This window comes from Zeus faber, assembly GCF_960531495.2.
Source record: "Zeus faber genome assembly, chromosome: 2".
In the NCBI taxonomy this organism is placed as follows: domain Eukaryota; kingdom Metazoa; phylum Chordata; class Actinopteri; order Zeiformes; family Zeidae; genus Zeus; species Zeus faber.
In genome coordinates this window covers 22,036,249-22,054,062 of record NC_137189.1, presented here as the reverse complement: position 1 = coordinate 22,054,062, position 17,814 = coordinate 22,036,249, and the positions used below count along the sequence as shown (strand labels likewise).

General features: G+C 46.1%; 1 protein-coding gene across 1 annotated transcript; it reads right to left on the bottom strand.

Annotated features, from left to right (window-relative positions):
* Nucleotides 1-1,259: 1,259 nt before the first annotated feature.
* LOC307227410 (protein jagged-2-like) lies at nucleotides 1,260-16,691 on the bottom strand. The gene is made up of 20 exons (XM_079996715.1): nucleotides 16,590-16,691; nucleotides 15,147-15,266; nucleotides 14,815-14,928; nucleotides 14,226-14,339; nucleotides 12,919-13,032; nucleotides 12,290-12,402; nucleotides 9,665-9,827; nucleotides 8,456-8,617; nucleotides 7,849-7,962; nucleotides 7,635-7,748; nucleotides 7,423-7,536; nucleotides 6,748-6,864; nucleotides 5,983-6,010; nucleotides 4,990-5,075; nucleotides 3,602-3,715; nucleotides 3,315-3,430; nucleotides 2,809-3,066; nucleotides 2,581-2,712; nucleotides 2,343-2,493; nucleotides 1,260-1,814 (listed from the first exon to the last, which is right to left on the bottom strand). Exons 1-20 carry the CDS (start codon nucleotides 16,678-16,680, stop codon nucleotides 1,279-1,281), a joined length of 2,871 nt encoding a protein of 956 aa, XP_079852841.1. The 5' UTR covers nucleotides 16,681-16,691; the 3' UTR covers nucleotides 1,260-1,278.
* Between the last annotated feature and the right edge of the window lie 1,123 nt (nucleotides 16,692-17,814).

Sequence of the window (17,814 nt, the reverse complement as noted above, 5' to 3'; positions counted from 1 at the left end):
TGTTGCGATTCTGCAGTGAAATGTTATAAAACCTGCCCATTTCAACTGGCATAAATAAAAGGAATGACATTGTAAAAAAAATAAAATAAAAATAACAATAACAACAATAATAATAATAATAATAATAATAAAAATGTGTGACTTTTCTTTTAAGTTACTAAATTCAAATATACACAGCGACTCCCTTAATATTTACACATATGTACAGACTCAATTTCCTCTTTGATCGAAATAAATCGAGTGGCGTTGCTCGTCAGCTCCTCAAAACATACACACAAACACGCACGCACACGCACGCGCACACACACACACACACCTCTCCCTTTGTCTGAGATTTCAGACACACAGGTGAGGAGAGAACCCGTTAACGGGGGTTGGGTGGGTGGGTGGGTTGGGGGCGGAGGCACTTACGACCAACTCGAATACTGCAAAAAAAAAAAAAAAAGTAAGAAAATAATACAAGAAATCACAAGTGACTTAAGAAAATTAGGAAAAAGGAAAATGGAAGGCCACAGAGTAGGCGCTGGGTGGAGGGGGGGGGTTCAGCCGCTCCCCCTTCTTCCAGGCCGAGTGTTTCGGTAAGGCTGGGCGAGGCATGTATGTGCGCGTGTGTGGGCAGAGGGGTTTGTCTGTGGGGCAGGGACTGAAAAGGCATCACCCCAGGAAGGGGAGACAGAGGTGTATTGCCTTGTTTAACGTTATTGCCCCATCACCAAAAAAATAAATAAATTAAAAAAAAAAAAAAAAAAAAAAAAAAGACAAAACCCTCACCATACGGTTGGAAAACCCCTCTGCCATACCGTCCCTGGCCCCACCCGACCGCCGCCGCTTCTCCGCGCCGTGTCTCATTTACTGAGGAGGGGGCCCCGCTGACCATCAAAAAAATAACACGCTATCATCTGTAAACAAGTGAACCCAAAAGATGTATACAGGTACTGGTCTTTTCTCTTTGTAGACTAGTCGTCGTTTCTTAAATGGTACAATTCCCGCAAGTCATGAAAAAGTAAAAATAATAATCATCATTATCATAATCATAGAGGCCTTCTTTCACCTCCAAATCATATTCTTACGCTCGGTTTGTCCACATAATGAAAAACTAAAAAATATCTTTCTCAAAGCCAAAAGCCAAAGCTTTCCAATGTTTCGACTTAACACTGAGCTCCAAAAACAAACAACAAAAATGGCTTAATTCAACCTGGAGCCCCCCCCCCTCGCAAAGCCCCCCAAAAAGCCTTCCCCCTTTCTTCTTTTCGACCGATTTTAGATTTGTCATTTTCTTTATACACTGTGGTCTCTGAGGTCTTTGGGACCGACGTTTTTCCAGTGGTTATCTTTGGGGCTGTAGATGGGGGTCCGGTGGGGCGCCTTGAGCAGGGAACTGGAGCTGCGTATGGTGCAGACCACCTCGCCACCAGGCTTAGAGTACATACAAGCTTGCCTGTTGCCCACCTTCGACCCCTTGCTGTCCCCATCCTCCTCCTCCTCAAACTCCAACTCCACTTCCGTCTCCTCCTCATCCTCCTCCTCCTCTTCCTCCTCCCTGCCGTCACACGTCCGATAGGAGGAGCCCATGAGCTTCTTGCGTTCCTGCTCCGCCTCGATGTTGTTGTCCTTGAGCAGTAGCTGTTGCTGCTGCGTCATTCCTCCCACCACGAGCCGCAGCGGTTCCCACTGGTTGTTGACGCTCTCGGAGGCGGCGGCTCGCGTCCCCCTTTCGCGTTCCTTTCTCCGCTTGCGCGTCCACCACACGCACACCGCCAGGCAGAGGAGGCAGAGCAGGCAGAGGAGCGCGCACAGCAGGGGCACCAGGTAATCTGTTTGCCGGACACGCAGGCAGCGAGGGGACGAAAGCACAAAGTCAGGGCAAAAAAAGAAAAAACGATTTTTTTATGTAAAATGTTTGCTCTGTAACAATTATTCAAATAACTATCCACAACGGACGGCCGCTGTCGATAACTTCTGTCTGTAAACAAGCCGTTAATGACCCGTCTTACATTTTTAGAAACAATTACTTGAGCAGAGTGCTCACTGCTGCGGGACAACTGGAAGACCTATCAGGAACGAAATGGCACCAACAACAAGGCCTTGAGGGACACCGCTTTTCCTAAAAAGCTGCTTAAATGTGACAATAACCAACTGCTCTATTCAAGGTTGGTATTTTTGACAGAGATTATAAATTATATGTCACTTAATATATCATAGTTTTCGACCGAAGAACTTTGAGTCTCGCTGCTTACCTACGGTGAATTCTGATTGGAAGCCAGGTCAAATTGGTTGAGGGGTAAAAGTTCAAACAATTTTTGGAGTGGTCATGCGGCATGTGAGTGAGCAGCTTCACTTACCCTGCGATGGAGGCATGACTTGCGTCTCCACTTTGACCTCGGTAACGGCCAGCATTACTGTACTGTTGTGACGCTTGGACAGAGTACCCACGATGGTGCTGGCTGCCTCCTGGATCCCGCTGTGATCCGGCTGGTCCTCTGGCTGGAAAGACTGGACACGAAAAACTAACATCAGACATCGACATCCAAAGTATCAATTGGCAAATTCTGAGGCCGTACCATTTAGACTCTCACTTACTATGGCCACCTCGATACCATTGTGACTGGTATTAGAAAGATCACAGAGCAGAAGGAGGGAGCGGTCTTGAGCGAGGGTCCTCGTATCTGGAAGATACCGCAGCTCAGAGCAGATGTTCTCTACCGTTGTTCCCTGGGTTGAGAAGCACACACACATAAACACACACACACACACACACACACACACACACTATAAGTAAAGCCCCCGCAATGCCCAGCAGGTACTCACGGTGGGCACTTTGTCCCTGTTGAAGATCAGCGTGATGCGAGCACAGCTGTTGTCCAGGTGGCCAGTGTTGGGCCGGCACTTGGTGGAGGGCACCGGCGCGGGCGGGGGGCCCAAGGCGGAACACACGCCCGACCGGTGGCATGGGGGGGCGAAGCAGGTCGGGTAGCTTTGCTCCAGGCACTCCCACCCGGCGGGACACAGCCGCCCCGCCCCCTGACCCGGGCTCGAGAGCGTGCAGGGAAGGAGACCGCACAGAACCTGGCAAAGAACAAAGTGTGAACAAACGTCATAAAACTGGTATTGGAATGAAATACAGTCTAAAATAGGCCATACTCCAAACAAAACATGTCAGACATTAAAAGCTTACTTAGGACCACGGACCCAAAAAATAAACTACTCAATAGGAAACTTGTTGTGGGGGTTCTCTTGAATTCTGGGATACTTTCACTGCCATAAAAGTGATCGCACATTAGGAGCAATTTTGCACAAGAGCAGTGCTGGGATACCTTTGTGCAAGCCACGGTGCCGTCAGCACATCGGCAGCTGTTGCACTCCTCCTCCCAGCGGCTTCCGTGTGGAACCTGGAGCCCAGCGTATAGGCAGTTCCTCCCGATGCCTATGACTACACACACACACACACACACACACATACATACATTAACACCGACAAGCTTCTTCGGCAATGAGGAGCGCAAGAGGTCTGATGATACTTCCCATGGAGAAATTAATTACAACTTATAATGCATGAAGGGATGGATGGGTGGATAGATGGACTAGTTATAAAAACATTTACATTCCTGGCATCGGGGCCCCGCCCTTCCCAGCGGGCACAGGCAGCGAAACCCGTTAATCTCATCAACGCAGGTGGCGCCGTAGGCACAGGGCGACGACTGGCACTCGTTAATATCTGATGGAAAGAGAGAGGGCGGGGAGATGGGGGAAGATAGAGGAATCCCCTTCAGATTTTGTAAGCCGAGTTATCAATGGAAACATCTGTTCTGCACAAAATACGAGAGCGTTTCTCTCATCAAATGTCCAATAAATAAATCCAACATGGCAACGGCATTCTTCTTTTGGCTTTCCAAGCGAGCGGTTTGGACTGGGCCGAGCACTCGACCTTGCACTGGTGAAAACGTACAAGAAGCGCAAAGAATTTCTAGGTCCGAGTAATTTGTCATCTGCGAGTGTGTGTGTGGGAGGAGGGATGACCTTTACTGCCCTGGTTGGTTGAAAAGGGTCAAGGGTTATTATGGAAAAAAAAAAAAAAAAAGTGTGCTGCCCTCCTTTACACCTCCCCTTCCATTCAACCCCCTACATCACCATGGCGACGCCTGGGGTCTACTGCAAAGCCACTTGAAGTGAAGCCCGTTCGCCACCCTGGCAAGGCTCCCCGGCACTAAGTCGTCTTCATCTAAAGTTCTTTCCTACATATCACCACAATAACATTTACATCTCATGTTTTGCTGTGTCCGAAAAGAGATAGAAAAAAATGCTTCATGATGAGGTTCTACTTGTGCTCACATGAAATTGGTCAAGGTCAAGTGTGAACCTGAAAATGCGATTGGTGGACATTTCTTTATGGCCATGTGAACCCAAAGGTGAGGCAATCTTGTGGCCAGTTTTGCTGAAGCCACAGCTAGAAGGAAAGGGTCTCCAATTTTCAAGCCAGGCCTTGACCGTTGGTTCCCATAATTTATCCGAGCACAACCTCGACAGACGCTTTACTATTGAGAAACTTACCACTCCACCTCAACTTCCAACTGTGCTTAAATGCTGTGTGTTAGGGCATGCGTTAAGCCTTTGAAAACGCTTTACTATTTTGTAAGGGATATCTAATACTTTAGATTTAAGGCTAGATCAAATCAGATGGCATTTAAGCACTGTGAGAAGTTGCAGCAGAGTGGTAAGTTTCTCAATAGTAAAGCGGTTAGTGACGTTGTGCGATGAACAGTTAAAAATGATGGGAAGAAACGTTTTAACTAAGGCCTGGCTTGAACAACCGCCCATCTATCCTAACCCTTTGATTATTGCAGATTGTCCTATTGAAGCACACTGCTGCTGTATTGGGGGGAAAAATAAAATAAAAAAATCCTATTGGTGGTGTTCCCCTGTATTTATATCCGGTGGTGGTGGTGGGTGAGGGTGTATGAACGTTGCCAAACTGGTTGTCTTATTACTCACTGATGCGGCAGTCGGGCCCCGCAAAACCGGGGGCGCACTCGCAGCGGAACCAGTTGACGCCGTCCACGCAGATGCCTCCGTTGTAGCTGAGCGAGAAATTAGGAGAGCGAGAGAGCGAGAGCGAGAGAGAGCGAGAGAGAGAGAGAGGCTATTTAAGCTGGAGCTCGCAGCTCGTGCATTCTAATAATTAAATGAAAGAGTATGCTCTGACTCAATTAAATATGATATATTTTACTATATGTCCGCCTGATTTGTCCACTTGAGAGGGCAGAACAGAGCAACTGTAGCTTGTGACGAGTGCCGCTACGCAAGAAAAAGTCACGGTACACCAAAGAGTAGTAAAGAAGTGCTGGTACTGGTACCGGTGAGTACCGGCCTGCTTCGAGCACTGCTTGTGGGGACCGGTCTCCGAATTGAGTATTTTTTGGTCAAGAAGTGCACCAGGAACATGGGTCCTCACGAACCAGGTTTATTTACTCGGGCCTCACTCTGATAGCAATACAAGAATGAATGTATGTGTGTAGCGGAGCCACAATTCGACTCATCAATACAAGCCCCCCCAGCCTTTCAAATGCTAATAGGCATGTTCAGTCCGCCCTAACCAGCCCTCTGTGCCCCCCACCCTGCCAACCCAGGTCACAGGTGAAGAATGGAGAACCCCCCCACCCCCCCTACCCCCACCCCATGAATTCTCTGTGGGGTTTTCAGAGGGACCCTTGTGTCTGGGGGTCTTTTATTCTACCCCCCCCTGCACGCCATTCAACAGCCCCCCTCCCCCCAGCCCCATAGATGTCCCTTTGAGGTTCGATTTAGGGACAACTTCCACTACCCTTTATCAGCCCTTCGACCTCCCCTTCCCCCCCAAACCGCTCTACAGAGCACATCCGCAGTCAAGGGGCCGTCTGAATTTCAATTGTGTGTGTGTGTGTGTGTGTGTGTGTGTGTGTGTGTGTGTGTGTGTGTGTGTGTGTGTGTGTGTGTGTATAGACGTACCATGGGTGAGGGTTGCAGTCGTTGATGTCTGATGGGTAAAAGAAAAAGCAGAGAAGGGAATCAATGTTATAAATATAAACTTTACCTACATACCATATTGAATACTGTACCAACTACATTCCTTTTAGTGGTTCCCACCATAACATTTCACTGCACCGCATTTGGACGACTGAACGTGACAAATAGGCAAAAATTCTGCAAAAGCACAACTTTTGTGGAGAACCCCCCCACCCCAAAAAAAAAAAAAAAAAAAAACAACAACCAAAAACACAAAAATGATTAAAAAAAATAAAAATAAAAATAGAAATATGAATGAACACAATTCCATATTGTGTCCATTTTGTTTTTAAAAAGTTGCGTTAATTCAAACTTTCTGCCTCCCATGGTAAACTATGAAATGTTCAATACTCACAATAATAATTTATATTTAAAGTGGCACAGGTTCAGCAAGAATAGAGTTGATGAAAAGTAGAAATTTTGTGATGTTACATCAATAGCCATTTTTTCCTGACTGGAAAAAATAAATCAAAAAATACCAAAAAAAAATAAAATAAATAACGAATAGAAATTAATAATAGAAAAGCAGAACAAGGAAAATTCCCCATCAATTCAGGAGTCGTGGTTGCTTTAATAAAAATGACCGACGCACAAAATCCTGATATTTCCATTTTTATCTCCCGTCCTTCACCAAAACTAACCCGGCCTCAGCGTCTAACTTCCTCCGACAGTCTTCAGAAAATCTCATATCAGGGACTGAGAACTTACTTTGGCCACAGTTGGGGCCTTCCCAGCCCTCCTTGCAGATGCAAGTGAAGGTGTCACCTCCTCCGACGCACGTGCCGCCGTTGGAGCAGGGACTGGACTCACAGGTGCTGTTTTTGGCTGCGGGAGGAGAGGGACCTTTTAATACACACTGTGGTCAGGACCTTCAATAACATAAGATAAGGCATTTCCTAGCTGGGGGGGAAATTCACAAGTTACAGCAGCAAAAAACAGTCCAGTCAAGAAAGCGATACAAGTTAAGATTCAATAGATTATATAATACATATATAATAACGTAATAAGAACTTTTAAATGCCACAACAATGCCACAATTGTATAAACATTGTAACCGTTGCCGCGGGGATCTTCTTTCTCAAGCACCTTTCTTTTGCCTGATTACTCGGTTGTTTGTGTAAATGAAATAAATAAAGATTTCTGTTGACACAAAGAGTTATGCAGAACGAGAACTGAAAAGAAATATTGAAATCTCCACTTAAAATGCACAAATAATGGTACCTAGCTCTTCTGTTGCAAGATCAAAACTGCAAGGCTGTACCAATTCATCTAACTCATCAGTTCCAGAAGAGCAGCTCTGTGTTCATCAGAACAAGCTCCTCACATTAGTAGTATCTACTAATAATGACTATTTGGAGAACTATGAGTAACTAGGAGCCTCACCTGTGTTGCAGGTGTTTCCGCCCCACCCGGGGAGGCAGGCGCAGCGGAAGGCGTCTCCGTGGTCGTAGCAGGTCCCGCCGTTGCTGCAGGTGGTGGCGTCGCACTGGCTATTGCCTGCTCCCCCCACCCCCATAAAAACACAATGTTTAATCCATTCATCATACAGGGGAGACGTCCATTTATGACCCTACAAATGCCACGGTGGGACTTACGGGAGTGGCAGGTCTTGCCCTTCCAGTTGTCGGCGCACTCGCAGTAGAAGTCGTTGATCAGGTCGACGCAGTGGCCGCCGTTCTTGCAGGGGTTGCGTCTGCATTCGTTCACATCTGAGGACGGCCGGGAAACAGAAGACCGGTCAAGTTGAGATCAAACTGACAGACAGGACTTGTGTTCTAAAAAGAAGGCGCTCAGTGCCACGGGACTCACTGAAGTCGCAGAGATGGCCCTCCCAGCCGCCTGGGCAGAAGCACCGGAAGGAGTTGACGCCGTCGATGCAGGTGCCGCCGTTCCTGCACGGGCTGCTGACACAGTCATTGATATCTGGGAAAAGTTGAAGTATTTGTATATTTTGTACTGCATCGTGGAAGAAAAACACTATGAACAAATAGAATACGTTCTTAAGGCCGCCTAAGGGTTGCTATTTGAATGTCACATATTAGCAGATTCCCACCAACAGTAGGCTGCCAGCGAGCATCAATAATGACACTATCCAGTTTTTCTTATAGACTTATCTAGGGGGCAGGACAGCTTGGAAATCATACACATTAAAATTCATGGTGTGAAAATTTGTTTTTTGTCAAAAATGTACCATGGAAACTATGGAATCCTTGCAATACAAAACTACAAAAAAATACAATGAACTTTAGCCTATTAAATACATAAAGTATAAATGTATATACAAGTCTCACATAAAATATACGTTGATTTTTTGCATGACCTGGCAACCGTACCTACAAACTGCAATTTCTGGAATGGTGTAATATGAGCTGAGGAATAATAATAATAATCAAATAATAATCATGATGTCCCTCACTCTCATGGCAGTAGGTTCCGCTGAACCCGGCGTTGCAGATGCAGGTGAAGTTCCCTGTCGGCTGGCTGATGCAGCGGCCCCGTGGGCCGCAGACGTTCGAGGAGATGCGCCGCACTTCCGACGAGTTGTTGATTGCTACGGTGATGGTGCAGCTGTCAATCACTGTGGGCAAAAGGGGAGAGAAAGGACAAGTTTTGGAAATGGTAAGCACTAGTCATGACCGATTCTTGTAAGTGACTCAGTCGGGAGTCACTCCGGCAAAAGAGACATTTACAGACACACAGGTATTCCCTGAGACTCCACTGTGGATTCAAAAGGCATCTGGCATAATTTGTATTGAATGTGACTGATATACAATTTGCATTCCAGCCAAATTAATAATTTTGACAGAATGACTTGCTGAGAATTTCAGACAAACGAAAAAATGAACAAATCCTTTTTACAGAGTCAATCACCAAAAGCCGAATCTCCAAAAATAGCCAAACTCTGCTTCGCTTATAAGCACTTTAACACAGGCGTCTAGATTGTGAAATTCTGGGACGATTCTGGTGCCGGTGTTTTACGAGTCCCCCTGAACTAAGCATGACTTACAGTTTTCCACGTTCCCTTGCATGCAGCATCACTTCCTACTTGGATTGCTGCAGAGAGCCGTATCGGCGTCTTATAAAATTTATCGCGGATGGAGCCATTCTCTTGGACGGATAAAAACAAAAGTAAATAAAACCATGCTAAAATCAGTCGCCAAATATACTTTGGCGGTTGTTAATATACCTGGGTGGCCCGCCCAGGTATATTAACAACATGACATTCACCGATGGCCACTGCCATCGGTGAATGTCATCTTATTTGCCGATGGCAGTCAACAAGGCGAATATCGGCTGATACCAATGTACAGCCAATAAATCGGTGCATCTTTAGTGTCTAGAAAGGAACCCGATTGGTTGGTGAATGGAGGGTACGTTTCATCTCTAATTTTCCCTTGTATCGCCCCAAAATCATCATGCAAAAAATAAATATGCTTTTCACATACAACTCAATTTATGGTAACTCTGGAGACGCAGCCCAATGTTGTGCTTTGGCTCCCCCCCTTAACATGTCTTTGACAAATTTCTTTAATGATAAATTATGCTGCGACACAACATGATACTACGAGTGGGAGTTAGCCATCCTGATAGGTTAAAGCAGCGCTGTGATAATATAAGCGCTCACCTTGACACGGGGGGCTCCGGCAGCGGCCCCTGGGCTGGGAGCAGGTCTTCCCCTGGTAGCCTTCGGGGCAAGCGCAGTAGAAGTCCTGCGCCAGGCTGTGGCAACGCGCCTTGTTCTCACAGGGGTTTGGCTTGCAGGGGTCAGACGGCTTCCAACTGGGGACCTGCAAAGAAAGGGGCAATTTATTATTTATTATTAATTTATTATTTATTATTAATGGTTATGAATCATTCACTGATCGTGATCCTTCAAAATCCAAATTGATGACCCAAATCTGAAATTTGTATAATATTTACAAGGGGCCACATGACTCTCTAAATCCGCGACTCCATTTGACTTTTGATTTGAAGGTCATGAATCGATTCTGGACTTAAACATATGAATTATTGTTCAGCACTGACGGCTATGCCATTGTTAAGCCCCTTTCACACATACTGTAATTCCTGGTAAATAACTGGGGAAAAACCTTTCGGGCACCGCTAGTGCTTTTCACTATTCACACATGCAGAAACATTCAGGAGCGTTCTGTCTTGCGCCTTTTCACATATGCCATGATAATGCGGGAATAGTTGGGGCAAAGGCGCGTGGAGGGATGGGGCAGGGCAGACACCTCCGCTAAGTCGACCGTAGCTCTAACGACTCCAAAACCAAATTTCATGAAAGACCATTCAGAACAGGGCACCACACACTGCATTTGTTTGCCGGCGGACCACCCCAATATAGCACAAAAATACGGGGAGAATCGCAAACCTGCTTGCGATTTCGAACATCGAAATCAAACGCTCGTTTCGACCGATTTTCGATTACGAACCCCTAATACCCCTAATATTTACCTATTTTGATTAAATGCTTTTTGCTTTGCTGGTTTTGCTGCGGTTTCACTGTTACCATTTGATTGTGGTCTATTAATGCAAAGCACTTTGAGTTGTATGTCGCGTAGGTGAAAGGTGCCGTACAAGTAAGCCCCCCCAGGGACAGTGACTGAACCCCGGTGCTGACAAGATATAAAAAAAAATAATAATCTAAAATAAAAAGACCAGCCCTGACCCAGAACTAAAAGGTCTGAGGGAGTGAAATAACCCCCACACCCCCTTCCCAGGTTCTGTAAACAGAGACCACACTCTGTGTAAACCATGGGGTCTCACCCGCTGCCATTTAAGGCGCTGAACACTCTGGTGGTCCCGGGGGGGGGGGGGAGCGATGGCGCGGCTAAAGGCAAAGCTAGCTTTCGCTCAACACACTGTTTATTTCACTCCAAGTGACAAGAGCACAGGATCTATTTATCCGAGCCCGTTTAGCACCTTGCCCTAGGCCCCGGGTTTGGTGTGGAAGTTGTTTGTCTGGGATGGGGGTGGTGGGCGGGGGGCTCGTGTCAGAGGGCAGGACCTCCATAAATCTTGGGCGCATTAAAATACTAGCTCTGTTCAGTGTCTGGGAGACCATTTGTTTTTCCGCCTCCCTGTGAGCCATGGAGATTATTCGGCATCTACAGACAAGCACAGCAACGAGAAAATGAGATCGACTGTCTTTAGTGCGCTGGTTATAGTTGTAGCTCAGCTTTCCCGCGAGGATTTCTATGAGGATGGGTCGTGGTTTTAGCCCCGTTTCGGGTTAACGACAGCAGGCTGGTGCTGGAAGTGAAGGTACGGATGAAAGATATTTGATGCCTCTGGCGATAGTAGTTTTTGCCACTAAAGTACAAGACAGGGTATTCAGGCAGCGCTCCAGCGGCGGCGGTGCCTCATTCAAAGCGGAGGCTCGTATTTATAGCGGAGATGCTAAATCAGGACTGGCACCCGACCAGCAATGTCCTCCATTCAGGGCCCCCGGAGGAGTGCCGCAGTGTCGATTTCCCCTCATCGCTAACCTACATTAGTGCCACATACCTGCACTTATACATTCTATAGAGAATGCCCGGTGTGCCGTACGCTGGAGTTGAAATGCCCTTACGCAACAGATACGTCTTCTGCGTAGCTACACTTGGAAATAAAACACTTGAAAATTGCCAATGGCATTGTTTCTCTGGTCTATTACTCACTGTGCACCACACCCTTTCACGTGTCCATTCTACAGGTTTCTCCACAGGACACTGGGGCGTTTTTCCATGTCCTCCTGGGGCTTGAACTTGATACTCCAGATGGAGAAGGTCAACACCAATTTCATCCCCGTGTGTTCAGTACCGAGATAGTATGCTAGGTAGGTGCATGTTAACTGTGTCGAGGGCCGTACGCAGTCTGTGAATCTGAACGCGTGGGTGCCTTTTTGATCTGGCAACCACCACCTCACCTGAAGTGGCGCTTCATAGCTAATAATCAGGGATGGATACTAACGCATTACAAGTACCGCATATGAGTAAAAAAGTATTTTTTTAAGGAACGAGTACTTTTCATTGTCCTTTTTTAAACTGTAGTTCTACTCTTTACGCGAGTATATTTTTGTAATAAAAAGTAATCGACTTTGTCCTTCGCTACATTTTCCATTTGTTTACAACTAGTCTGCAATAAAGGCGGGGATTGAGTGTAGGGGGGGGCGAGCAGGGTTGCCAGATCTGTGTGAGTCATGGTGTAATTTATGGGAGTAATTGTACTTTAAAATATGAGCCGGTAAAGAACATTTGAAACTGACCTCGCACAGCTTCCCGGAGAACTCTGGCGGGCATTCGCACACAAAGGCCCCAAGTGCAGCGTGGCAGCGGCCTCCGTTTTGGCAGGGGGCGCCGTTGCAGCTGTCGTTGAGATCTGAAGCACAAGTCGAGAGGAGGACAACACAAGGAACATGTTTTGTTTTCGTTTTTTTTTTATTTTAATAAATACTTTTTTTTTGGTTTAGGATTTGTTAAAAGAGTTTGAATTTGTTAATTGGTAGCCTGAAAAAAACGACCTCAGACAAGAGCCCACCCATGAGGAAAAACCTTCGGCATGCAAATTAAGGTGGCCGCCGAGGGGCGGGGAAAGATAGCGTTTGTGCACTGAGCTGAGAAAGAAGAGGGGGGAAAAAAAAAAAAAAAAAAGAGACAACCCCCTGGCTCTCCCCCGACGTCCGAGAGGAAGGGAGTGACACGAGGACGCAGGAATAAGTTCAAAAAGGCGAGAGAGGAATTCTAAAGAGACCCCAGTGGAGGAGGAAGTAGGAAGCATGGGGGGTGGTGGTGGTGGTGGTGGTGGTCTGTGAGAAAGACAGAACTTATATAGGAGGTGACAGGAAGTGACAGGGAGGGAGGGAGCAGGGTTGGGGGGGGGGGCAGAATTACTGACTGATGTCACAGTTCTGTCCGGACCATCCACCCAAACAGACGCAGTGGTATCCTCCGATTAGGTTTTTGCACCACAGAGCGTTTACGCAGGGCTTCCCCGCGCACTCGTTCGCATCTGGGAGAGGAAGGAGGTAGCAATCGGAGCGGGAGCAACAGGAAGAAAGAAAGAAAGAAAGAGAGGGTGGCGATGAGAGAGAGCAACAGGTTGGGGAGATTTTGGGGAGGGAATGATGAAGTCCAACCAAAGCATAATTTGGCATATGCCAGGGCCAGAACAGGGGTTCCCAAACTGAGGGCCCCTAAGGTGTTGTGGTGGATCTGCAGCTAAATGATCAGAATGACTTTATTCTGTCAAGAGAGTTTACCACATTAGGAATTTGTCATGGTGATTATTGGTGCGACTTTTACAGGTTATTAGCATTAAAAAAAAAGCTTAACAGTTTAGGAAAAATAAAGTTTAGCAAATAATAAAATAGAATTAAAAGTGAAGTCAAAAATAAAATAAAGTTGCGAAATATACACAAATAGACGATAAAAGCAAAACAACAAACTATTTTAAATATTCTTTAAAACTGATTTTACACCATTATTTTTTCTACAAAATGAAATGTTAAACTACACGGCAGTCTGTGGGCTGATGAAGTATATACAACTATTGGGGGGGCTTTCCATAAGAATTTTGGGAACCCCCGCCCGAGAAAATTCAAAATCTTGTTTTTTGCCCCAAATACCAAATGGACCAACCTTAAATACAAAAATATGTAAGAAAATTTTTAAATAAAAATAGTCTCTCTCTCTCTCTCCCCCCCTCCCTCCATCTCTCTCCCTCCCTCCCTCCCTCCCTCTCTCTCCCTCCCTCCCTCCCTCCACCTGTAAGCCGAGAGCCGGGCCCGAAAGGTGACACTGAACTCTTGAGTTCCCCTTTTTCCGTCACAACCTGACAACCCCCGCTACGCGGCATGGAAGACGCGAACGTGGGAAAACAAACTACTAAACTAACAAAAACACTCACCGACCAAAACACAATGTAGAATAATAGATAGAATAAAAAATATATATAAAATAAATATATATCTTTATTTGATTATATATTTTTTTAATCTTAGATTACATCAATTCCCTTTAAGGGTTATTTTTCATGCATTTCACTGTTCTGCAACTAATTCTCCCCCCACATAAGTATTTGATTAAAAATAAACAAATATCAAAATAATCTACGGAAAATTGTTTGAATAAAATAATGGCTAGCTAAAATGATAAAAGCTTAAAAAACAAACAACAAAAAACACTTGGGGTTAAACAACTCACCAATCTGGCAGGTTTTACCCTCCCACTGTGGAGGGCACATGCACGCAAAGCCGTTCTCCCGGTCAATGCAGGTCCCGCCCTGGGCACACGGACTGGAGGCACACTGGTCCAGGCCTACACACACACACACACACACACGCACACGCACACGCACACACAAAATGGAAATGTGACATACAAATCTGACAAAGATGAAAAGTTCCCTCGCTTCATCTGTTGAACAAAATGACAATGTGGGACACGCAAAGACACTTTGCCAAGTGCAGGTGACCCAGCCCTGTATACCGTGCTTATGTGTGTGCATTGCAAAGAATGACACACACTGAAACGGTGGCGTTAGCGGAAACTCCAAACAGGAAGCGGAGAGTGAGAGGAAGGAGAGCCAAAGGTCCAAATTCCAAGTTGTGTACAGAGGATGAGCGGAGACGATATGTCATCTGAAAATGCAGGGGGAGGGGAGAGGAACTGAAATAAGGAAAACACACACACACACACACACACACACACACACACACACACACACACACACACACACACACACACACACACACACACACACACACACACACACACACACACACTCTCTTACTGTTGGCGCAGGTGGGGCCCTCCCAGCCGGCTGGACAGTGGCACTCGAAGCCTGATGGGACCTCGTGGCACGTAGCACCGTTGGCACATGGGTCCGAGACGCAGGAGTGTTCGGCTGGAGGGGTAGATAGAGAGATTTAGATAAATAGATATGTATGTATGTATGATGTTATGTTGGTAATTCCAGACAGTAATATCAATCACACCTTCTCAAACAATCCATTGGGACCAGCTTGGCCTGCTTCTACAATACGTTGCTTCTATATTGTACATTGCTTCTATGGAGGGACCTCAGTGCGTAGCGGCAGACATTTCGCTCTATGTTGACCTCACCTATCTGGCAGGTCTTGCCGGAGTAGCCCTGCGGACATATACAGTTGTACTCGTCGGGCTCAGTGTTCATGCAGGTGCCGCCGTTGACGCAGGGATGGTAGTTACCACAGTAGTTCAGATCTGGGGAGAATGGGGACGGTTGATGATGATGATAATAATAATAATAATTATTATTATTTAATAATAATAATCTCATAATAGTGGACAGATTTGGACATTGATGCCGAGCATAGAAAACATACTAGTCGATTCCTGTCCAAATTGGAGAGCGGAGATCGAATCTGAACACTCTACTTGGAATCTCGTTGGGATGTTGATGTAATCAAAATAAAAAGCACACATCCGAAAAAATACAAAAACCAAAAACAACCTAGAACATGGGTGCTGGATGAAAGAATAACCGACAAGCGCAAACAAAAGCTCCACACACTAGGACATAACCAGCCCCCATTTAAAAAGGTGTTCATTAAATACATTAAAAAATATACAAATTAACTCAAACTTTAAATCAAAAAGCTAAATCAACAATCAAAAAGCTGAATTAATAAGCATTTAAATAAATAATTACAACATTAAAATCATTTTTTAACGGGAAAGCAGCAACCTACTGTACACAAATTAATCAATAATTAAAATGAATAGTCCTTCAAATCAGAGCTATTGAGCGTGCACATCGGTCTGATTTGTGTGTTCCGTTTTTTTGCCGTCCAACTTAAATGAACAAACTTTCAACACGGTCGACTGCCTTCCTACTGGCCCTCGCTTTGTGTGGCGGCTCCCTGGGCGGCTCGCTGTTTATTCCGCGCCATTAGCAGCGCGCAGCCTTTGGAGAAGGCTGGCTTTAAAGCCGCTCCCTCCAGCCGCTGCAAAAAAAAAAACCGCTGTCAGATTTTGACAGGGAGCAGAAGGGTGCGCTCTCGACCGACCTGCTCAACCGTATCGCAAATTCACCGGGGGAGGTTCCTGCTGCTTGGCGAGTACTGCTGACCTGCTATAGTCTGTTGGCTCGCTATATGTGTCGACTGCACTCTGGAACTGAACTGAACATCTACCGAAAAAAAAAAAAAAAAAAAAAAGGACATTCTCTCAAGTAAGCGCTCAACAAATCTAGTATAAGCCCCGGGGTCAACCTCCAGGCTGCTTAATAAATGAGCAGGGACCTGTCTGCGCTGGAGATCTGAGGACCGCGTCTCATCCCCTAGAGAGCCCTCGGTGACGAAGGGAGGCGGCGGGATAGAGTGTCCCTCTTTGGCGGTCAGGTCGCACAGGCAGTAAAACTATCCATTCACCAGGAGGAGGAGGAGGACTATGGCGTTCCGGGATATAATCCATTCAGAGAGGGGAAGGAGAATCTAGTCTGTATTTTTCCTCTACCCAATTAATGAAACGTCCACGTTTCAAATCTGAACATTTTGGCACCTTGGATAACTTTGTTGCACATACCTCTGTCGCATAGCAAGCCGCCCCAGTTGGTGTCGCAGTTGCAACTCCACGGGTTTACGCAGGTCCCATGGACGCAGCCGGGAAAGAGCATGCACTCGTCACAAAACTGGCCCTGCCAGCCGTAGTTGCACCTGTCCATGGATAGAAAATGGCCGACATTGATATATCAGATTGATACTGTTATTTATATTTCTTAAAAGGCCACCTCCAGTGTTATTTGTATTTTTGAGGAAAATGTGTTGCCTCTTTGCAACTGAGTGACTACGTTCACCTAATTCCTCTTTCACTAATGCTTGCTAGAAGCCTAGTGTTGGTGGGAATCTGCTTTGTCCATCACTGACTATCGAGAAGTGAAAATGAATTTTCGAAACTTTGGACAGCAGCATTGAGGACAATGTATATTGCTGTCTTCCTCCGGCTGAGACTGCAAGGGGAGAAATGATCAACAGCGCCACACGCTGCCCTTTGATGTCCAAAGAGAAGCCCATTGCAACATTAGCAGTGCAGATGTTCCCCATATTGCAGACATAACTCTTGTCTGCAGATTGTCTCATGCCATCCATTTCTCCATCCACCTATTCATCCGTCCATCCATCTATCCCAAGGCCCCCTTGCCAACTAATCTTAGTAGAAGGTAACATTCCGGGGCAAGAGGGGTTAAGAATACTTCCAGTTGCTCCCGTGCTTGTGGCTAGGATGAAGGCGGGTGTCTATGTGGGTCGTGTGGTGGTACTGACAGCTAATAGCTGAGGTGTGTGTATGTATGTGTGTGTGTGTGTGTGTGTGTGTGTGTGTGTGTGTGTGTGTGTGTGTGTGTCTGCGTGCGCGCGCACACTGGAGCAAATACATGTGCAACATCTAGACGGTATTCTGCTATCCAAGGCTGGCAATGTCGTCGGGCCAGCTGTCTTGTCAATTGACTGCTATTTTGAGCAGGCACTTCCCAGCAAGTCGGCACCGATTCGACAAGGCATAGACGCTCATCTCCACGAGAGACGGGGTGTACAACAACCATGGGTGGTATCGAGCATATTTCAGCATGCATAATGATATTGGCACATTAGCAGCGGGGGTGGAAAGACTCCTGGAGATCTTAAGTAAGATTAATGCTACCGCGGATTTAAATTACTTGAAAGACAAACATAAAGTGTACACACATACTTGTAAGGACTTGAGGCAAATGATTTCATTCAACCAGACAAAAACAAGCCCAAAATTCCACTGG